The 23772-nt window shown below is 40.9% G+C and overlaps 2 protein-coding genes across 3 annotated transcripts in view; both read left to right on the top strand.

Moving 5' to 3' along the window:
- The window catches only part of LOC148349946 (poly [ADP-ribose] polymerase tankyrase-2-like), an 85964-nt gene extending 79532 nt beyond the window's left edge, over positions 1 to 6432 (top strand). Inside the window, exons 30-31 of the mRNA XM_088319974.1 lie at positions 1713 to 1802; positions 4413 to 6432. Coding sequence (XP_088176100.1) covers positions 1713 to 1799 — 87 coding nt within the window. The 3' untranslated portion in view covers positions 1800 to 1802; positions 4413 to 6432. The remainder of the gene's footprint in view (positions 1 to 1712; positions 1803 to 4412) is intronic.
- A 5203-nt stretch (positions 6433 to 11635) lies between these two features.
- The window catches only part of LOC148349945 (uncharacterized), a 37964-nt gene continuing 25827 nt past the window's right edge, over positions 11636 to 23772 (top strand). Inside the window, exons 1-7 of one of the 2 annotated variants that reach the window (XM_088355316.1) lie at positions 11636 to 12576; positions 14720 to 14797; positions 16118 to 16202; positions 17434 to 17469; positions 20166 to 20305; positions 22105 to 22228; positions 23491 to 23635. In XM_088355316.1, the coding sequence (XP_088211442.1) occupies positions 12387 to 12576; positions 14720 to 14797; positions 16118 to 16202; positions 17434 to 17469; positions 20166 to 20305; positions 22105 to 22228; positions 23491 to 23635 (798 nt within the window). In that variant the 5' untranslated portion in view covers positions 11636 to 12386. The remainder of the gene's footprint in view (positions 12577 to 14719; positions 14798 to 16117; positions 16203 to 17433; positions 17470 to 20165; positions 20306 to 22104; positions 22229 to 23490; positions 23636 to 23772) is intronic. The other variant, XM_088355317.1, reaches the window with a different exon arrangement.

Here is a 23772-nt window from a genome sequence, read left to right as displayed (position 1 = left end):
CATTTCAACTCGGGAAAAACAAGCCTGGAATTTCCTGTCTAAACAAATGTGTCCTCATGATGTTGATAAGCTCTGACTTCATTATTCCGCGACACCAGAAGTCTGGAAGCCATAGCAACGGCAAATGCTGGCTTTCCTCCCCGTTGATGCTTTGCCAGGTCGATTTATCGCCTGTTTGTGGGTCTTTCCGCCTGAAGCCTCGTATTCAGCAAGTGAAATGATTGGGTCCAGGTCTAGAGATTGGCTTGGCCGATTATTATACTACTTTGCCCTAATAAACTCCTGGCTTTCTTTTGCTGTGCGCCAAGGCTCATTGTCCATCTGCAGCATTTGGCTGAATCTGAGCAGAAAGTATATCCTTGTATGCTTTTATCTGTTGTAAGGACATCAGTGAGCGTCACACTGCCTCCGCCATGTTTCACAGATGAAGTGGTGTGCTTTGGATCATGTGCTCTTCTCTTTTTTTCCTCCAAACGTTCTTCTTCCCATGATTCTGCTACATCTCGTTCTGCCTCATCTGTCCGTTAAACACCTTTCCAGAACTGGGCTGACTCGTTTGCCGTTTTTGGGAAAGTAGAGTCTGGCCTGTCTATTTTTGGGACTGATGAATGGCTTGCACCTAGTGGTGAAAACACTGTATTGACTTTCATTAAGTCTTGCTTTATTGAAGACTTCGGGACAGTTACACCCACTTCCTGGAGAGTGTTCACCTTAGTAGATCATCCAAATGCCAACCTCACTCGTGCATTCATTTTTTCTTTGAATGTACCAAACTGTTGATTTGACTTCTTCATGGATTTCAGCGACAGTATGTTACAAAAGTGAGTACACCCCTCCCATTTTTTCAGAAAATCCATCAGGATGTTTAATTGAATAACTCGATGAAAGGTAGTCTGTGCAAAGCTTAAATAGCAGTGTCAATTTATTTGAACCCTCCAAGAACTCAAAATTTAGCCATTAGAAGCTAGACCCTTGGTCACAAAAGTGAGTACACCCTAAAGTAAAAGTTCCTGAAGTTCAATACTTTGTGTGGCCACCATGATTTTGTAGAACCGCTTGAATCATCTTGGCCATGGATTTCGCCAGAGCCTCAAAATTTTCCAATGGAATGCTCTGCTAGTTTAGTCTATCCCCTTTACCCCTTGGTCATCTTAGAGTTGTGTTTGGAGTCATTGTCAGGCTGGAACATTGCCCCGCGACCAAGTTTCTGGAGCGAGGGGATCATTCTCTGCATCAGTTTTTCACAGTAAATACCCGAGTTTGTGTTTTCCTCGATGAAATGCAACTCCCCAACTCCAGTTGCACTCATCCAGCCCCAAACCATGACATTGCCAACACCATGTTTGACATTAGGCACGACACACACGTTCGTACTCCTCACCTGGTGGCCGCCACACACAATCGATTCCTCTTTGTCTCATCAGACCACACAATATCTTTCCAGTAAGCCGTGGCTTTTGTTGACATACTTGTTTTCGTTGTTTCAAAGAAGTGCGGGTTCAGTGATGGTCCGTTGAACATTATAATGAAATCAAATTGCAGTTGAAACCCATATTGATTAAATCCTTATCTTTCGGAATGTGTTTATGCAAACAGCTCAAACAAAACTTGTGCCACTGTCCAACCCGACTTTACATTAGCATCGAGCTAGCGGAATTGAGTTTGGTTGTGCATTTAGAAATTGTGAAGTTTCTTTGTTCTGTCCACGACAGGCTTACCCGGAGTACTTGATCACGTACCAAATCGTCAAGCCGGAAACGGCGGCGACGCCGGCTGCCCCGGCTGAGCAGAAGTCTTAACAGGTAAACACGCAAAATCGAAGAAAATAGTATAAAAGCTGATATATATGACATCGGTATATGCTAATTCTTTTCCAAAATCGTGCATTTCAATTGGAGACTGCTTTTCTTGGTTATCCTGAGCTGTGACATCATCGGAGGAACACGAGCTAGCACCCTAGCAAGTCGGTCGCCATTTTGTTTTGCGTTTTAAATATTCGAATAGAATAGAATATACGTTTATTATCATTGTTGCAAAACGGGTTGAATATATTGTGACAACAAAATTGGACGTGGCACTCCAGGTTCACATTTTACAGTGAGGATAGAAGAAAACAAAGAAGATAAAGGAACAAAGAAGAGGTTTGTATCGTCCTTGTTGCAGGCTTTGTTTTTTGCCGGAGGAGGGTGTATGAGGGAAAGACAGAGATGGTCAGATCCAGCTAGGTGGGGGAGGGGGAAGCTCTGTACCCATGTTTGATGTTACTGTAGAACCAGACCAGTGTTTTTTCCCTCTGGTTGCACAGTCCACGTATTGAATGAATTTGGGAAGTACAGTCCTTAACGATAAATGCTCCGTCGGGGTGTGCAAGCTGCTGTTTATTGATAACACCGAGCAGGAGATTTAGCGCTATGCTAACGTTAGCATCCGATGGAACGTAAACAGCAATCACAATGACCACAGAAAAGTTTGCGAGTGTTTTAAGCCAAGTTTCGGTAGGTTTTGTGTAGAATACCTCGGCGTTGTGTTGTAGGTGGGTGCGGTAGTGGTACAAGAAAGGGCGAACTAGCAAAAATAACACGGAGAGCGAAAAGAGGATAGCGAGGACCAATGAACAAAAGGCCGATTTAGTCTCTTTCGAAAAATGCGAGGCTGGCTGATCAAAAGTCACACGTGAGCAGCCAGGCTAACCGGGAACCAATTATGAAAAATGGCTGCAATGATCAAGCTGAAACCAGATGGAAACAAACAAGCTAAGTATTCAAAAACATGCAGTGAGCTGCCAAGGTAACGGGGAAGCAAATGCAAAAAGCGGCTACGGTGACAAACACGAAGCTTGCCAGGAATATAAACCGAGGGGCACGGCAAAACCTGCGCTAACGCTAGGCTAGCTGAGCAAAAACACCATGCTAGGCTCACTGGTAAGCAACAACGAAAAGCGGCTACGGTGATAAATGCTAAGCTAGCTGGGGATAAACAAACCGAGGGACACGGCAAAACCTGCGCTAACGTTAGCCTAGCCGGACAAACAACACACAGTGGGCAGCCAATGAGCGCCAACTAGGAGCAAAGAAAACAGGAAAGCCCCTGGGCAGCTCCGAAGCTAACGGGGAGCTAGCAGGACAAAGCAAAAACAGCAACACAGCTGGTAAAAACCATATATGAAAAGCAACAATGGCCTAGCTCATTTTAAGTCGGGGGCCACACGATAGAACAAACATTCTGTCAGGGGCCGGACTAGTAGATTAAAGAGAAAAAAAAAGAGATAAAGAAAAAAGAGAAAGAGGGAGGGAAAAGGAGAGAGGGCGGGACAAAGAAAGAAAAAGAGAGAGAGAGAGAGGGAGAGAGTGTGAGAAACAAAAGAGATAAAAAGTCATGAGAGAGGGGGGAAAGAAAGGGAGAGGAAGAAAAAAATCCAAAGAGAAATAGAAAGACAGAAGGAGAGAAAAGAGAAAAAAAGCACAAAGGGTAGGAAGAGAGAAAGAGAAAAGGAAAAAAGGAAGAGCAAAAGAGGTTAAAAGACACAGAGAGAGAGAGACAAAGAGCAACAAAGGAAGAAAAAAAGAGAGACACAGAGTGAAAAAGACACAGTGGGAGAAATGGGGTGAGAGAGAGAAAGAGAGAGAACAAGCAATAAAGAGAGAGAGAGAGAACGAGCAATAGAGAGAGAGAGAGGACGAGCAAGAGAGAGAGAGAGAGAGAGAGAACGAGCAATAGAGAGAGAGAGAGAACGAGAAATAGAGAGAGAGAGAACGAGCAATAGAGAGAACGAGAAATAGAGAGAGAGAGAACGAGCAATAGAGAGAGAATGAGCAATAGAAAGGGAGAGAGAGAGAGAGAGCGAACAAGCAATAGAAAGGGAGAGAGAGAGAGAACGAGCAATAGAAAGGGAGAGAGAGAGAGAGAACGAGCATTAGAGAGAGAGAGAGAGAGAGAGAACGAGCTATAGAGAGAGAACGAGCAATAGAGAGAGCCAGAGAGAGAAGGGGTGGGAGAGAGATAGAGAGAGAGAAATACATTAGTACAGTGTCTTTATGAGAGGCACCTGGCTTTGGCAACATCAAGTTGAGATATTTCAACCCGCAGCTTGTTTTTTCTCTTGCGCTTCTCTGAGTGTTGTCTCGTGGGCCGGATTGAATCCCTTAGCGGGCCTGATCCGGCCGGCGGGCCACCTGTTTCACCTGTGGCCTAGCTTGAAGGAGCAACGAGAGCTATGCTATCGCCGGTCACTACAGTCGTTTGTTCCGGAGCTGGCCTCACATGTTGTGGAAATGGGATTCACCGATTTGAAGGTGTTCCTTTCATGACTTTCTCAGCTTTTTTGGCGCGTGGGATATTTTGCAACGTATTTGAATAATTGCGAGGAGGAACACATTTAAAAAAAGAATTCTGTTTGGGAATCCCTTTAACAGGCAGGATCCGAAAGACCTTTCTCATCGGCCATTGCCGGCCCGACCGCCGAATCCAAAGTGACTGTCGGACTTCTCAAAGGCGGGACCGGGACACAAAGGTCCAGAACGTCCAGGGACCAAAATTCCGCAGAGACAAAATGGCGGAAGGACCATCATGCACTGCTGCTGTTGACCTGCCACTCACCTTGGATTTGATGCCAAGTACAAGAGAAAAACGAGCAGCGCCACCAGGCAAGCCTTCATCCCCTCTTGGCGTTTTCCGATTTTCTTTTTCAAATTGCTGCCAGTGAAAGTGTTTACATTTCCTATCGTCGCTGTGAAGATACAAAAAAACTTTGGGAACATTTCGGGAAAAAAAACCTAACGTACAACCTCCATTTTGACTGCTAAAAGGATTGAGTAAATAAAACAAGCCATCCATAGATTTATAAAACACATTTTAATGACATGTTTACATTTGACTGGAAAGAACAAAACTTCCATTACACTGCCGTCCTGTGTGTGCACGCCTTGGCCACATGGGGCAGTATGTTCTAGAAAAAAGTAAACCCCTGGGACAGCAACCTGATTGGCTCCTGGTACGCCGGATAAAAAGTACTACTTAGCTGTATAATAAGTAGTATTGATTAAATAACGTTAAAAATAAATATTAAAATTTTGTTTTTTTATTTACCTTTGGTGTGATGTGATTTGAGCTGGAACACCAGAATAGCAGGTGGATGCACAGGGGGGGAGATTCCCCTTAACAGAATTCCTTTTTTAATAATTTCCTTATTGTTAAATAATAATCCCAATTATTGATAGGTTAAGGTTATGCAATTTTAGAAAATGGATTCATGTGCCTTCTTTTTATTTCTTGAATACGATAAGCTTCATTCCCACGGGTATCATGATTTTGATTCTCCCTTTAGCGTCACGACAGGCCTGGGACCCATAGTCAATGATATAAATACTCATCACTCGAAAGCAAATTCTTTATAAAAAAGATGATATTTTGAACGAAGAGAGAGGCATGGTGGGAGGTAGTTCAGCCTATGATGAGCATTTTCACGATCGTGACGCAAACCAATAGCAGACCAGCATTTTATATGACGTCGACTGATAGCAGACAGGCATCCTGAAGACCTTGAACTGACCTTGAATCGAAACTTTGGTAAAGCGGGGTCTCCGTATCCCGGGGGTTTACTTATCTTATATTTTTAAACCATTCCCTTACGCTATTTTTGAGCATTTCAGAAAGAGAAAGGAAAAGTGAATTTGTGAGTGGGGAACCTCGGATAAGCGGGGGATTACTGTCATTTCAATTTCATAGGGAGATACAAAACCGATCACATTTCATTCTTGGTGCCTATTCACATGTGGGCTGTTCCGTGTCGGTGGTTTACAAGGGGTGGCGCGTTTTAAAGCTGGGAAATTTCAGAATTCTTCCCGTTTGAGTACTGTGAAAAGCTTAAATGGTCAAAAATGGTTCACATTTGTGTCAATGTGGCGCATAAGGCAAGGGTGTCAAGCACGCGGCTCGCGGGCGGGATCAGGCCTGCCAACAGATTGAATCCGCCCCGCGTGCACAACGCTGAGAGAAGGGCAAGAGAAAAATGAGCTGCGGTTTCAAATAAGTCCACCTGATGTCGCCAAAGCCAAGGGCTACTTTTCTCTTTCTTTCACTCTCCTTCTCACTGTTTTTCTCCCTTTTTTCTTCTCCTCTTTGTTTATTTTTCCTCTTGTGCTTCTCTCTTCTCCTTTTAATTTCTGACTTTTTTCTTTTTCTCTCTGTCATTTCTCTGTGTCTTTTCCCACTCTGTCTCCATCTTTTCTCTCTCCCTTTTTCTCTCTGTGTTTCTGAGAAAAGTGCAAGAGAAAAATGAGTTGCGGTTTTAAATAAGTCCACTTGACGTCGCCAAAGTCAAGCGTTGTTTACTTTTCTTTCTCCTCTTTCTTTCACTCTCTTTGTCACTCTTTCTCCTTTATTTTCTTCTCTCCCATTTTATTTTTCCCCTTTTGCTTATTTATCTCCCTTCTCTCTTTTAATTTCTTGCTTTCTTTTTCTCTCTGTCTCTTTCTTACATCTTTTCTCTCTCTCTCTCTCCGTTACTCTTTGTCTTTCTGGTTTTTTTTCTCTCTCTCGATTATCTCTCTGTCTTTATTTCTTTCTCTATGTGTCTCTTTCTTTCTTTTTCTCTCTCTCCATTTCTTTTTTCTTTCCCACAATCTTTTCCTTTTTCTTACCTTTTTCATTCTCTCCTCTTTCTTTCACTCTCTTTCTCACTCTTTTTCTTCCTTATTTTCTTCTCTCCTGTTTTCTTTTTCCCCATTTGCTTCTTTTACCTTCCATCTCTTTTAATTCCTGGTTTTCTTTTTCTCTATGTCTCTCTTTTCTCTGTCTCTATCTTTTCTCTCTCTCTCCCTGTTTCTCTTTGTCTTTGTTTTTCTGTTTTTTTTTCTCTATTAACTCTCTCTTTATTTCTCTTTCTCTATGTGTCTCTTTCTTTTTCTCTCTCTCCATTTATTTTTTTCTTCCTTACTCTTTTCCTTTTTCTCACCCTTTTCCTAATCTCTCTTTCTTTTCTAAAAAGTATAAAGTATAAAAGTAAACGATCCCCTCTTTGGAATAAGACGAGTCAAGCCCGCCTTCATTCGGCTGAACATCTATTTCCTTCCAGTTTCAAAATAATGGCTCAAAGCGTTCATATCCATGTACAGTCCTACTTGTGATACTTTTATTTTGAAGTTTCCTTGTCGCCTTGTGAACTTCTGTGCCGGCCAGCTTGACTAAAAAGGCTACAAAATACTTGGATGCCGAAAGCCTTCTTGTAAATATTTGATTTTGGAGAATAGTTTTGAATGGCTTCAAAAAAATGCAGTGATTTGATCTTGATTGTTTGTTTGTTTGTTTGTTTGTTTTTGTACAACCGGTTGTACACGATTTGTTCTCGCATTGCTGTAAGGAAAAGAAGACATTAAAAAAATATCAGGAAGGCTGTTGGTTTTTGTATTGAAATTGAAGTCTGAAAGATATTGATTTCGTTTTGAATGTTTGATTCAGTGCCAAAGACGGCTTTTGACGTCGTCGGGGTTAGTTTTTCAGCCTACATTCAAACATCTTATTTAAGGTTAGAATAGAAACATATATGATGTAAAAATATTTTAAATTGGGGGAAAAAACACTAAAAAAATGTTTGCTCGTCTTTGGAAATAATCTACAAAAATGAAAATGTTAAATGAGCAAAAGATCCAAGTGAGGCTTCTATTATTTCAAATAAATGCTCGTTGTTCCACCTACAAGTACTTTTCATAGGATAGTTCTTGTACTTTTATTATTTGAACCCTTTTTTAGATATAGGATTTCACCACCGGGGGGCGCTAAAAATACGTATTGCCCTCCCCCGCCAACGAGTAAAGATAGATTAATGGATGTAAACTAAATGTACTCGGCCAACGGATTGTGTCACTACCGTGTAAAAGGTGCAATACTGCCTCCTCCTGGTTCATTTAGTCACTTTCTTAGTACAGTATTGTTATCTTTCCATGATGTCTGGACGTCTAGATAGATAGATAGATAGATAGATAGATGTATGTCTAGATAGATAGATGTCTAGATAGATAGATATGTCTATATAAATAGATAGATAGTTAGATAGATAGATAGATTGATAAATGTCTAGATAGATGTGTAGATGTCTAGATAGATGTTTGGATAGATGTCTAGATGGATGGATAGATGGATGTCTTGATGTCGAGATGTCTAGAGGATAGATAGATGTTTGTCTAGACAGATCGATAGATAGATAGATGTATGTCTAGATAGATAGATGTCTAGATGGATAGATAGATGTCTAGATAGATAGATATGTCTAGATAGATAGATAGATGTTTGGATAGATGTCTAGATGGATGGATAGATGGATGTCGAGATGTCTAGATGGATAGATAGATGTTTGTCTAGACAGATCGATAGATAGATAGATGTATGTCTAGATAGATAGATGTCTAGATGGATAGATAGATGTCTAGATAGATAGATATGTCTAGATAGATTGATTGATTGATAGATGTCTAGATAGATGTTTGGATAGATGTCTAGATGGATGTCTTGATGTCGAGATGTCTAGATGGATAGATAGATGTTTGTCTGGACAGATCGATAGATAGATAGATGTATGTCTAGATAGATAGATGTCTAGATGGATAGTTAGATGTCTAGATAGATAGATGTTTGTCTAGATAGATAGATAGATAAATGTTTGGATAGATGTCTAGATGGATAGATAGATGTTTGTCTAGACAGATCGATAGATAGATGTATGCCTGGATAGTTTGATGTCTAGATGGATAGTTAGATGTCTAGATGGATAGTTCGATGTCTAGATATAGATAAATTGATAAATGTCTAGATGGATAGATAAATGACTAGATAGATGTGTAGATGTCTAGATAGATGTTTGGATAGATAAATGACTAGATAGATGTGTAGATGTCTAGATAGATGTTTGGATAGATGGATGTCTAGATGGATAGATAGATGTCTAGATAGATCCTTGTATGTCTAGATAGATGTCTAGATAGATAGATGGATCGATAGATAGATAGATAGATAGATAGATAGATAGATAGATGGATGTCTAGATAGATATAGATAGATCCATGTCTAGATAGAAGATAATAGATGTCTAGATAGATAGATGTCTAGATGTCTACATAGATGGATAGAGGTCTAGATAAATGTCTAGATAGATGTCTAGATAGATAGATACTTTATTCATCCCCGCAGGGAAATTCCCACTTCCAGCAGTATTCTTGTGTTGAAAAATAAAATAATAAAATAAAAGATATAGAATACAAAAATACCCAATATAACGTTTCGCTATAGAGTATTTCAATAGTGCTACGGAAAATAATAATAATCCTAATAATAGCCGAATATCTCTGCAATTGTAAGTAAATAAAAGGCATTTTGAGTCGTGCTTCGGCTTGAATTTGTGTTTGGTTAAAATATTGTGAGAAACTATTCGTTTTTATTTCATTTTATGACATTGAATATTGGAATATGTGCGTTTTCTCTATTTCTGATGCGTGTAATGCGTCATAACCCGCTCGGCTAATTTACCGAGGGCCCATGAAAGCACCATGATCAGCTACAAGCAGGGGTCATCAGTAATTGATTTTTGGAAAAAAAAAAAATATTTAAGTGCGAAAAAATTAATGTTAATTTTTTCGCGGCAAGGCCAATTAATGGGTATTTATTGGATTTCTAGCCATTAATTGGTAATTTAATGGTATACTAGCCGGTGACGACAGGAAATTTTCTATCGATCCAGGATTGGATGACTCCTGCTTCTTTGCATCACTTTCTTTCTTCAAGTGCTGACTTTTAATGTGGCTTTCCAAATTGCTCCAACCGGTGTTGCGCCGTTGGATGCGCTCGGCGCCACATGAGCAGCGCCATTTGCCGTTGACGACATCAATCTGCGTGAAGTACTCTCTAACCATTTTTTCCTTCGGTCCCATAACCGTGCGAAGATTACAATCAATACAGCGTAGTAGTAGTGGTGTACAACGTGTGCGTATGTGCATCCACGACGTACGTGCTTGAGGCAAAACGTGAGCCAATCAACAAGCCCGATTTTGTCCGGACCAATAAAAAGCTGCTTTGCAACCACACTACGTACGTACAGCTACCGTGTTTCCCCGAATATAAGGCCGGCCTTACTTCAAAATCATCGTCAAAAATTGAGGTTTTGAAATAAAAATATGTGCAAAAGCAATAAATTTTCGCCAAAAATTTCTTAGAAAAGCATTGCCGTTGTTAAATAACGTTGATATCTACGGTTTTCATAGGTAATATGAGCCCGAATATTTTCGCAATTAATGGGTCGCAATAATTGCTAATTATTTAAATTTTGCAATAAATGGATTTATGAGTTTAAGCAACCATTCCATTAATTTTTCGCAATTAATGGCATTAATTTTTCACCAATCATTTATTGCTGACCCCTGGCTACAAGGGTCGGCCAAGTTATCGAGTTAAATGTTTGACTATTTTCTCTAAAATGTCTGCTTTTTAAAAATTAATATTTGACCATTGTAACTAAATAAATTCCTAATAAATTATAATGTTTTTTTTTTCACCGTTTATGACGTGGGTAGTAATGTTTCATGAAACGTTCGGCTAATTTACCGAGGATCCCTGAACGTACCAGTCTCATCATGGCCGACCAAGTAGTGGTAGAAATTTGATTTCGCCAAAATGACAACTTTCTAAATTCTGAAATAATATTCATTTCATTTATGACAGTAAATAACAAAATATGGGCGTTTTCCCGATTTAAGAAGAGTGAAATACGTCATCACTCGCAAGGCTAATTCACCGAGGGCCTATGAAAGCACCGTTATTACCTACAACTACCGGCTGAGTAGCAGAAGTAGAAATTTGACTATTTTCGCTAAAATTACGACTTAAAAAAAAAAACAAGCAGCAAAACAGAAATCAGGGTTATTTTTCCCCATTTTTGACGCAGAAAACACGTCATGAAACGTTCAGATAATTTACGGAGGACCCTGAACGCACCGTTATTACCTACAACGGTCGGGTAAGTAGCGGAAGTAGAAATTTGACTATTTTCGCTAAAATGACGACTTTAAAAAAATGTTACGATTGTAACTAAATACATATCCAAAAACAAAATATATATTACCGGTAATACAGAAGTAAGGGTTATTTTTCCCCATTTATGACGCGGGTTCACGTCATGTAACGCTCAGGTAACTTACCGAGGGCCCTTGAACGCACCGTCAACGGTCGGCAGAGTAGTGAAAGTAGAAATTTGACTATTTTTGCTAAAATGACGTCTTTTAAAACTGTTACGATTGTAACTGAATAAATTTCCAAGAACAAAATAAACAGTAATACAGAAATAATAGTTATTTGAGCCGTTTATGACGCGTGTAACACGTCATGAAACGCTCAGATAATTTACCGAGGGACCATCAACGCACCGTTATTACCTTTAACGGTCGGTAGAGTAGTGGAAGTCGAAATTTGACTATTTTCTCTAAAATGACGACTTTAAAAATGTAACAATTGTAACTAAATACGTATCAAAAAAAAATATATATATATATGAATACAGAAATAAGGGTTATTTTTCCCCATTTATGACGCCTGTAACACGTCAAGAAACGCACCGTTATTACCTACAACGGTCGGCAGAGTAGTGAAAGTAGAAATGTGACTATTTTCGCTAAAATGACAACTTTAAAAGAATGTTACGATTGTAACTAAATACATTTACAAAAACAAAATATACAGTAAAACATATATAAGGGTTAGTTTCCCCATTTATGACGCGTGTAACACGTTATGAAACGCTCAGATAACTTACCGAGGGCCCTAGAACGCAACGTTATTACCTACAACGGTCGACCAAGTAAGTAGTGGAAGTAGAAATTTGACTATTTTCGCATGAATGACGACATTTTTTATAGGTGAAATGTCCAAAAACAAAATATAATATAAAAATATGGGTGCTTTCTCCCCATTTTTGAGGCAGAAAACACGTCATAAACGCTCAGATCATTTACCGAGGGCCCCTGAACGCACCGTTATTACCTACAACGGTCGGCCAACTAGCGGAAGTAGAAATTTGACTATTTTCGCTAAAATGACGTCTTTAAAAAATGTTACGATTGTAACTTAATAAATTTCCAAAAACTAAACAGTAAAACCGAAATAAGGGTTATTTTTCCCCATTTGTGACGCGTGTAATACGTCATGAAACGCTCACATAACTTACCGAGGGCCCTTGAACGCAACGTTATTACTTACAACGGTCGGCCAAGTAGCGGAAGTAGAAATGTAACTATATTCGCTAAAACTCTTATTTTAAAATGGCCAAATTGGCTAATTAAAGGAAACAGTTTCGACGGTACTTTCTAACTAAGCGGCGAGACGAGAAGAACTTTCACCGTGTCTCGGTCATGGCGAGGCTGCCAGGCAACGCAGGTGTGCCGCTCCTGGGCGACAAGTCGCTGGATTTCTACCGGGACCCGGTGCTCTTCTGCCGGGACCAAATGGACAAACATGGCGCCAGAGTTTTCCGAAGCCGCTTGTTGAACAGAGCGACGGTTTTCGTGTGCTCGGCGGAGGGAATGAAGGAACTGCTGGGCGGTAAGCGAACGTCATCGAGGAAGGCTCCCTTTAGGAACCAGAAAGGACAAGAAGCGAAAACTAAAGTTGACATATCACTTTTCTTTTTAAAAATGACTGAATATTCCCAACATTTTAACGTTCAAGGGACAGTGTGTGTGTTATTTGACCGCTAGATGTCGCTGTAAGCTGTAGTGCAGGGCTGTTGAACTCATTTCATCTCGGAGAGCCATTTGGTAGAAACAAAATCTGACGGGCTCCACTAGTAAATTGAGGAGAGAGAGAGAGAGAAACAGAAGAAAAGAGAGAAGAAATGGGAGAGAGAGAGAGAGAAACAGAAGAAAATTAAGAGAGAAGAAATGGGGAGAGAATGAGAGAGAGAGAGTAACAGAAGAAAAGAAAGCGAGAAGAAATGGGGGAGAGAGAGAGAAACAGAAGAAAAGAAAGAGAAGAAATGGGGAGAGAATGAGCGAGTGATAGAGAAACAGAAGAAAAGAAAGAAGAAATGGGGTGAGAAATGAGCGAGCAATAGAGAGCAATAAACAGAAGAAAAGAAAGAGAGAAGAAATGGGGAGAGAATGAGCGAGAGAGAGATAAACAGAAGAAAAGAAAGAAGAAATGGGGAGAGAATGAGAGAGAGAGAAACAGAAGAAAAGAAAGAGATAAGAAATGAGGAGAGAATGGGCGAGAGAAACAGAAGAAAAGAAAGAAGAAATGGGGAGAGAATGAGTGAGAGAGAGAGAAACAGAAGAAAAGAAAGAGAGAGAAATGAGGAGAGAATGAGCGAGAGAGAGAGATAAACAGAAGAAAAGAAAGAAGAAATGGGGAGAGAATGAGTGAGAGAGAGAGAAACAGAAGAAAAGAAAGAGATCAGAAATGAGGAGAGAATGGGCGAGAGAAACAGAAGAAAAGAAAGAAGAAATGGGGAGAGAATGAATGAGTGAGAGAGAGAGAAACAGAAGAAAAGAAAGAGAGAAATGAGGAGAGAATGAGCGAGAGAGAGAGATAAACAGAAGAAAAAAAAGAAGAAATGGGGAGAGAATGAAGGAGAGAGAGAGAAACAGAAGAAAAGAAAGAGCAGAAATGAGGAGAGAATGAGCGAGAGAGAGAAACAGAAGAAAAGAAAGAAGAAATGGGGAGAGAATGAAGGAAATAGTTAAAAGAGAAGAGAGCTAATGAGACAAAGAGAAAAGAGGGGAAACAAATTAAGAGGGAGAATGTAAGAAGTAGTGTGAGAGAAAAAGGTAGAAAAAAAAGAGTGGGAAGATCAAATTAAAAGTAGTTTGAAGTGGTCCAAATGTCGCCCCCGCAAAATAGTCTTTTGGACATCTTAAAAATTCTATTTTGAGTAGAAAACGTCTTTAGGCTCCAACCTGGGGGGAGTGGCTGGACCGCTCACACCTGCATCTAATTCCCCACGCCCTGAACTGGATGATTTCAGCTCTTACTATTGACTGCTCCTACACTGTATTCTGTACTTTTGCTGTACTTTGGGTTTATGAACGGAATTTCAAAAAAACGACAACTAAACGCTTTGCACTAGAGTAGGAAAAAACTCAACCACAATCCAGAGTAAACGCAGTCCGAAGTTGGTCGACGGGAAGCGAAAAGACGATGGAAAACAAAGTACAGTAAATGATTTTACAGTCAATTTAAAGGACTGCAATTGTCCTGTTCAGCTGTGTGGGAGATTGGATACAGCTGTGAGATATCCAGCCAATCCCCCCCAAGTTTGATCAAATTTGATGTACGGACGTGTCAGGAAAAGTCTCGGCCTGGGTTTCACTGAGGCCATCTGTCCTCTTTCTGTCACAAACTGTAAAGTAGGCTTAAACGTATTTGCTCAAGGTGTGTATTTCTAGTCAGTTTGATGTTTTTTTGGCGTCTCTGAGTCGTCGGTTAGCCAATTTTTAGAGCTTTCCCATACATCCGTGGTCTTTTTTAGACACTAGACTGTCACAATGTCTTTAACAACCCGGTTAAACTTCAGAAAGGAGAGAAGGAAAATGGTCGTGTTAGGACACGTCAGACGAACATGCTTTCTTTCTGCTGCATAGTTCCCGTGGGCTAAGAAATATTTCATGCTACAGAGCTACTGATTTTCACAGTTTCTCAAGTCCAATGGAGGTAGTTGTACATACTCATTCTTTCTGTTTTGTTTCAGAGAAGTCCAAGGTGTTCCTGAAGGATCCAACAGATCTTATGACCAATATGTACGGCGACACCATCGTTACCACGAATGGTAAACCTATCTCCTTGCTGGTATCGCCTAACGGTAGGGCTGCAACAATTAATCGACGCTGACAAAAAAACCTGTCGGGACCAGAACAGGAAACAGGCTGACAATTGGGCGCCATGGCAACCGTGACATAACCAAATTAGTCGACAATGAATTCTTTTTTAGAACAACACTACCTTACAACACAGGCGAGCATACAAGTGTCCATCCATCCATTATCTGCAGCGCTTATCCTCATTAGGGTCGCGGGGGTGCTGGAGCCCATCCCAGCTATCTTCGGGCAGTGGGCAGGGGACACCCTCAACTGCTTGCCAGCCAGTCTCAGGGCACACAGGGACAGACAATTCACTCCTAGGGACAATGTGGGAGGAAACCGGAGTGCCCGGAGGAAACCCACGCAAGCACGGGGAGAACATGCAAACTCCACACAGGAAGGTTCACTCTCACGACCTCAGAACTGTGCTGCACACGCGCGAACCACTGCGCCGCCGTGCTGCCCATTTAAAAAATCAGCGTTAGCAAAGCAGAGTTTTTATTTTGCACGGTGGCGAAAATCAACACACCATGGCCTGCCGCTTAACATGACGCACAGGGCGCACCGCACTATAGGGCGGGACCCACAATTTGAAGAAACTCTTAGACTTATGCATGCTTTATGCCAGGGGTGTCAAACTCATTTTAACTCTGGGGCCACACGATAGAACAAACATTCTGTCGGGGGCCGGACAAGTAGATTAAAGAGAAAGGAAAAGAGAGATAAAGAAATAAGAGAAAGAGGGAGGGAAAAGGAGAGAGGGCGGGACAAAGAAAGACAAAGAGAGAGAGGGAGAGAGTGTGAGAAACAAAATATAAAAAGTGGTGAGAGAGGGGGAAAAGAAAGGGAGAGGAAGAAAGAAATCCAAAGAGAAATAGAAAGACAGAAGGAGAGAAAAGAGAAAAGAAAGCGCAAAGGGTACGAAGAGAGAAAGAGAAAAGGAAATTAGAGCAAAATAAGGTAAAAAGACAGAGAGAGAGAAAGAGAAAAGAGACAAAGAGACACGGAGAGTGAAACGGACAGAGAGGGAGAAAACGGGTGGAAAAGAGAGAGAGAGAGAGAAATAAGTACAAGTACAGAGTCTTTGTTCGAGGCACCTGGCTTTGGCAACATCAAGTTGACATATTTCAACCTGCAGCTTGTTTTTCTCTTGTGCTTCTCTGAGTGTTGTCTGATCCGGCCCGCGGGCCGCCTCTTTGACACCTGTGCTTTATGCTCATGCGATTTATTTTCTGACACCGACTGATCATCAAGAAATGCATTTTGAGATAAATTTTGCTTTTTTTCAGGCGAGGAAGCCCGTCTTCTTCGTCTGTCCTTCACCAGCTTGTTCTCGGGGAATCGGTTGGAATCGACGCTCGCTGACATTAGCAGGTAGGTCCGCTCTTGCGATATCAGAGCATTGATTACTGTATTTTCGGCACTAGGAGGCGCACAGCATCATAAAGCTCATATGTATGAGGCTGGAGTATAAGGCGCATGAAATTAAAACTAGTAAAAATAAATACATATATTTAAATTAAGATAGTTTCCACATTCGCATTACCCTCTTTTTAACTATCTAGACATCTATCTAGACATCTAGACATCTATCTATCTAGACATCTATCTATCTAGACATCTATCTATCTGACATCTATCTATTTATCTATACATCTATCTATCTATCTAGACATCTATTTATCTCTATCTATCTATTTAGACATCTATCTATCTAGACATCTGTCTATCTAGACATCTGTCTTGACATCTATCTATCTATCTAGACATTTATCTCTATCTATCTATTTAGACATCTATCTATCTAGACATCTATCTATCTAGACATCTATCCATCTATCTATCTATCTATCTATCTATCTAGACATCTAGACATCTATCTAACTAGACATCTATCTATCCATCTACCTATCTAGACATCTATCTTGACATCTATTTAGACATCTATCTATCTCTATCTATCCATCTATCTATCTATCTAGACATCTAGACATCTAGACATCTAGACATCTATCTAACTAGACATCTATCTATCCATCTACCTATCTAGACATCTATCTTGACATCTATTTAGACATCTATCTATCTCTATCTAGACATCTATCTATCTATCTATCTATTGTGGTCAAATATTACACACTGTACCTTTACGTTTCTGTAGTTTGTACTCTTCCTTTTTCTCTCTTTCCCTTTCTCTCACATTTTCTCTCTACTTTCCCTGTTTGTTATCTTACCTCTTTCAGTTTTGATTTTTCTTTTTTATTTATCTTGTTCTCCTTTTTCTTTCCTTTTTTTCTCGTTTTGTTATACTTTTTTCTTTTTATCTCTTTCAATTTCTTTCTTTTCCTTCTTGATATTTTTCTTTCTCTTTTTTAATTTTTGCATGGCAGAAAATGTTCCTGTTTGCTCCCAATGAGTCTCTGTAGTTTGTATTGTCTCCTATGTGCTTTTAGGCCTCGTTTTTGCTCCCGCTACACAAATAATAATTATTATTATATTATTATTATATATGGTATCCCAGTGCTACAAAAAAACCTTCATTTGATCTATTGATCAAATATTAATCACTGTCTCTTTAAAAACCCCCTTCTCTTCTTTTCCCCAGGGTATGCGAACACTGTCTCAAGGATCTGGACCAAAGGTAGTTCACGTGAAACCAGGACTAGTTGAAAAATAACGAAGCCCTCGGATCTACGTCCCTATTTAATCATTTATAAAGAAGCTCATGAAACAATGTATGTTAATTCTTGGGACATTTGGATGAAAACCCACAGAACAAACTGTAAACACCTATGAACGCCAGCTAAGCAATTTGATTGGGTGAGTGGTAAAGTGGGCTGATACTAGTAAATGAGTATGGGTAAGTGTGAAGCACATTGTAAAGCACTTTTGGGGGTCTTCAGTCACTTGAAAATTGCTATTTAATGCAGATTATTTACCATTTAATTCATTGAGATTAACAAGGGGAAAAAGCACGAATGCTAGATTAATGTAATCACACCCGCTACCACGTCATAACACATCTAGTCAAGTTTTAGATAAATAGATAGGTACTTTATTTATACTTTACTAACTTTACTAACCATGTATGTGATTACTAGTCAATATAAGACACGGCGTGATCTCCATTCAATTCAAAATGAAAAGACAGATGTGAGAAGATAGATAGATAGATGTCTAGATAGATAGATGTGTAGATGGCTAGTGTCTAGATGGATAGATGTCTAGATAGATAGATAGATGTCTGGATGTGAGAAGATAGATAGATAAGTAGATGTCTAGATAGATGTCTAGATAGATGGATATATGTCTAGACAGATGGCTAGTGTCTAGATAGATGGATAGATGTCTAGATAGATAGATGTCTAGATAGATGTCTAGATAGATAGATGTGTAGATTGCTAGTGTCTAGATAGATAGATGTCTAGATAGATATATAGATGTCTGGATGTGAGAAGATAGATAGATAGATGTCTAGATGTGAGAAGATAGATAGATAGATAGGTAGATGTCTAGATGGATGGATACATGTCTAGATAGATGGCTAGTGTCTAGATAGATAGATGTCTAGATAGATGGATAGATGTCTAGATAGATAGCTAGATGTTTAGATGGATAGAGAGATGGCTGGTGTCTAGATAGGTGTCTAGATAGATAGATGTCTAGATAGGTAGATGGATAGATAGATAGATAGATAGATGTCTAGATGCCTAGATAGATAGATGTCTAGATAGATAGATGTCTAGATATATGTCTAGATAGATAAATGTGTAGATGGCTAGTGTGAGAAGATAGATAGATAGATAGGTAGATGTCTAGATAGATGTCTAGATAGATGGATATATGTCTAGATAGATGGTTAGTGTCTAGATAGATAGATGTCTAGATAGATGGATAGATGTCTAGATAGATAGCTAGATGTTTAGATGGATAGAGAGATGGCTGGTGTCTAGATAGGTGTCTAGATAGATAGATGTCTAGATGGATAGATAGATAGATGTCTAGATGCCTAGATAGATAAATGTCTAGATAGACAGATGCCTAGATAGATAGATAGATGTCTAGATAGATAAATGTGTAGATGGCTAGTGTGAGAAGATAGATAGATAGATAGGTAGATGTCTAGATAGATGTCTAGATAGATGGATATATGTCTAGATAGATGGTTAGTGTCTAGATAGATAGATGTCTAGATAGATGGATAGATGTCTAGATAGATAGCTAGATGTTTAGATGGATAGAGGGATGGCTGGTGTCTAGATAGGTGTCTAGATAGATAGATGTCTAGATAGATGGATAGATAGATAGATGTCTAGATAGATATATAGATAGATAGATGTCGAGATAGCTAGATAGATAGATGTCTAGATAGATAGATGGATGTCTAGATAGATAGATAGATGCCTAGATGGATAGATAGATAGATAGATGGATAGATAGATAGATGTCTAGATAGATAGATGGATGTCTAGATAGATAAATAGATGCATAGATAGATAGATGCCTAGATGGATAGATAGATAGATAGATGCCTAGATAGATAAATAGATGCCTAGATGGATAGATAGATAGATAGATAGATAAATAGATGCCTAGATGGATAGATAGATAGATGTCAAGATGGATGGCTAGTGTCTAGATAGGTGTCTAGATAGATGGATAAATAGATGTATGGATGTCTAGATAGATAGCTAGATGTCTAGATAGATAGATAGATGTCTAGATAGATGTATAGATAAATGTTTAGATAGCTACTTTATTCATCCCCGTTGGGAAATTCACACGGGGGCGGCAGTAGCTCAAGAGGTAGAGCGATCGTTTTAGGATTAAGGGATCCCAGTTCGAATCCCGGCTTGTCCGTGTTACATGCCGAAGTGTCCTTGGGTAAGACACTGAACCCCCAATACCCCCAATAAGCAGGTTAGCGCCTTACATGGCTGCACAGATCACGGCCGCTATTGGGAAATGTGAAGCACATTGTAAAGCGCTTTGGGAAGTCATTGACTTGAAAAGCGCTATAGAAATGCAGATCATTTCATTCATTTCACTTCCAGCAGTATCTTTCAAAAATAAAATAATAGAATAAAAGATATAGAATACAGAAATACCCAATATAACGTTTCGCTATAGGGTATTTCAATAGTGCTACGGAAAATCCACACTGTCATAAGAATAGGGTAGTATGCAAATGTGGGGGTGGGGTTTAATGCGGGCTCTTACTCCCCCGGATGGAGTTAAAGAGCCTCATGGCATGAGGAAGAAATGATCCCCGCAGTCTGTCCGTGGAACAAGACTGTGACAGCAGTCTGTCGCTGAAGCAGGATTTTTGTATTGCAGCGACGATGGGCGCTGCGTGTACACCACCTTCAAGCAACTGGGGACGGAGTTAGTGCTGAGTCTTTTTCTTAACGTCCGTGCGGAACAACATCCCCAACTTTTCCAGAAAATCGCACGACTCTGCACTCAGCACTGGCACGGTGAGATCAATGTGAAGGCTTAGCGTGGAAAGACATGCTTTTACAAAGGGACAGAGTGAAGTATATAGCGCCCCCTTGTGTCGTCCACTGTTTCATTCTCTAGCCAATCAGGTTTGCCCAAGAACCGGAACAGGATCAGGACCCAAACGCGTGACTTTTCTCACACAAGCTTTTATTTTACGGGAAATGGGGAGTCATGCACGTGAGGCAGCGGTCTGGCGTGAAATTATAGGAAGCCAGAGGCCGACGAGATCAATTCCAATTGCCCGAAGTGATACCGGACAGATGGGGTCAATACTGGACAGGACGGGACAGACAAGATGGATAATGAAACAGGATATCAAAAATAACAAGGAAAAAGTAGACAGGAACAAAAACTGGAGAGAATAATAAAGAGGACAAAAATAGACGGGAACGAAACAGGAAACCGATATTAAGCAGGACAAAATAAACGGGAACAATACCGGACAGGAAATGCCAACAGGAAACAGGACCGAGTCAAAACCCACAGCTTGCAGGGCAGAGGTTCCTTGACGGACTGACCAAAGAAGAGTGAGAGCGCTGAGCTTAAATAGACGGAAAGCCAATCCGTCAACGAGCCGCAGCGGGCGCCACAGCGGGCGCCACATGGGCAGGGCCAATGGGGCGCCATGGCAACCGTAACAAGGTTAGCCTCTTCGCTAACCGCTATTGTTAGCTGCTTCGCATTAAAGAAGTTTGCTTCATTTTTCAGCGTCACTCGCCTTCCGCAGCTGATCATGCAAACGAACGTCCCCGAGTTTCACGATTCGGGCCTTTTTCTCTCTCCCACTGTTTCCTTCTCTAGCCAATCCTGTCGCTCAATCCTGTGATTCAGGGTCCCGACACTTGATAAACTCTTCTTTGCTCGAGCAATCTTTCACCTGCAATTTTAGTGGCTTCAACTCTTTGCTGTTGGTAAAGTTAACTGCTTACATCAGCTCTGACCAGCTCCAGCTTTCAACTCTTTACAGCCACTCCGGGTGTATCCAGCTCACGCTGTCTTTTTTTTGTTTTTCGCACAAGGTTTTATGTTCTCGCTGGCTTGAATTTATCCTTGTTGATGCAAGAAAAGAGAACGTGAATAGAAATAAGGCTTGCGAATATTGCCAAGGGTGTCACGGTTGCCACGGCGCCCAATTGGTCCTGCCCGTGTGGCACCAGCTGCGGCTCATTGACAAATTGTCTTTCTGTCTTTTTAAGCTCAGTGCTCTCATTTTTCCTTTGTCAGTCCGTCAACGAACTTCTGCCCCGCAAGACGTGGGTTTTGACTCTGTCCTTTTTCCTGTTGGTATTTCCTGTCCCGTATTGTTTATTTTGTCCTGTTTGATTTCGGTTTCCACTTTTGTTCCCGTCTCTTTTTGTCCTGTTTATTATTCTCTCCAGTTTCCGTTCCCGTCTTGTCTGTCCTGTTTATTTTCGATAACCTGATTCATTATCAATCCTGTCTCTCCCGTCCTGTCCGGTATCGACCCCATCCGTCCGATATCTACTCGGGCAATTGGTATCGATCTCGTCGGTCTCTGGCTTTTCGGTCTTTCCACGCCAGACCACTGCCTATCGTGCATGACTCCCCATTTCCCGTCAAATAAAAGGCTTGTGTGAGTAACGTCACGCGTTTGGGTCCTGATCCTGTTCCGGTTCTTGACAAAATGGTGTCCTTTGGGCTCCCGTAGTGTCTTTTTTCAATGCACACGCTTCTTTGTAAGCGACAACGACATCTAGAGGGTGAATTATTAGCCACTGTCACTTTAACCGACTGACTACTTTGACTTGTCCAGGTCTCATCTCCGCCCCAGTCAACGTCAAGGTCCCCTTGTGGTCTTCAGGGTTTTCAGTGGCCTTGGAGGCCAAAGAGCAACTGCTCGAAATCATCAAAGACAAACTGGAGAACGAGACGGACGGGTGCGTAGCAAGATTTATGGACGACGAGACAAGTCCAGTGATTGAAACGATGAGTCGAATAATCAGAAAAATATGATTTATTTTTTCATGAATTTAGCATGAAGTTGATTTATGACCATGTGGAAATTGACGACTAAAAAATGGCTCCATGTCCAATTAGGCGAGGTCCTTGGTCAGTAGCGATATAAATCCAAGATTTAGGACAGGCAAAGAGATCATAAATTAAAATGAAGAAACCATTTGTCAGAACCAAAACAGGATCAGGACCCAAATGCGTGACGTTTCTCACACAAGCCTTAGGCAGCAGTCTGGCGTGAAATACCTGTCCCGCTTTTGCTCCTGTCTGTGCGGCGACGACCTGTTTTGATCCGGACCACGTCTGCTCTCCGTCCCAGCTGACGACCTCTTTTGTCCCCGACTACGTTGACTCTCCCGTTCTGGCTTACGACTTGTTTCTGACCCCGACAACCCCTTGCGCTCCCGGTCCCGGCGACCGACCAGTTTTTCCGTCCCTGACGCCGCCATCACTCGTTACGGAAGATCCACTTCCGTGTTCGGATCATGCTCTTCCTCTTTTTTTTCAATTAAATTGTGAGAAAACGTTACGCGATTGGGTCTACCCTGTGTGCTGGTCGTGACAGTCACCGTTTGAGACGGAGACGCTATTGCGCATGAGCGACTCTTAGCAGAGATTGCATTTATGTAAGATGCCTCACTCTGTTGGAAAAACGTGTTGGTGACAATAGTCCACGATGACCAGGGTTCCTACATGATTTTTTATGGCCAAATTATTTGAAAGCCAATTTTCCAATTTCATTCTCCTCAATTGTCTGTTGAATCCCACCGAGGCGAGTCAGACTCCTTTTGGTTCAACTGTCCGGTAGGCTCTTGACATGTTTGTGCGTTAGCGAGCTACTGCCATGATACGCAAGGTTAGCTTTGCAAACTTATCCAAGCTAAAATGCTCCCAGACTTGAAAAGTTTTGAGAATGTCTGTTGAATCTCACTGAGCCGAGTCAGACTCCCAGATTTGAAAAGTTTAGGAACACAAACTCGATGTTGTTGCTGCCATTTCTATATGTTTATGATACCGCCGGAGATGTTTTTGCGCATGAACGACTTTCAGCAGAGATTTTTATCATGTACTGGAAAAACGTGTCTGGCGACAGCAGTCGTAATGGAACTCCATCGTGGACTATTTCTATTATCGCTTTTACTTGACGGCGTCCACTAACGGTTATTTTGAACTTTTTCTGCTCCAGTTTTTTGGGCTCCCTGCGCTCCTTGCCGCTGCCCGACTCCAGCTCCGCCTGCCAGCATCTCCTCCTGTTCATCTCAGCCCTCGTCCCCAAAGCTCTTGCATCGCTCCTCACCTCCTTCACTTTGGCTCTAAGTGGGGACGAAAAGGTACGATGGCAAAGACCAAAAACGGGGGCGAGAAATGAAAACCATTCACGCTCCAAAACACCGATGAAAACAAATCCGCCTAAAAGCATTCCTGCATAATTCGTCCGTTTGGCTTCATACCTTCCCTCTAAAAATAA

The sequence above is a fragment of the Urocampus carinirostris genome, chromosome 16 (assembly GCF_059441175.1).
Source record: "Urocampus carinirostris isolate Australia breed hairy pipefish chromosome 16, RoL_Ucar_1.0, whole genome shotgun sequence".
Lineage (NCBI taxonomy): Eukaryota > Metazoa > Chordata > Actinopteri > Syngnathiformes > Syngnathidae > Urocampus > Urocampus carinirostris.
This window is presented reverse-complemented; position numbering and strand designations above follow the sequence as displayed.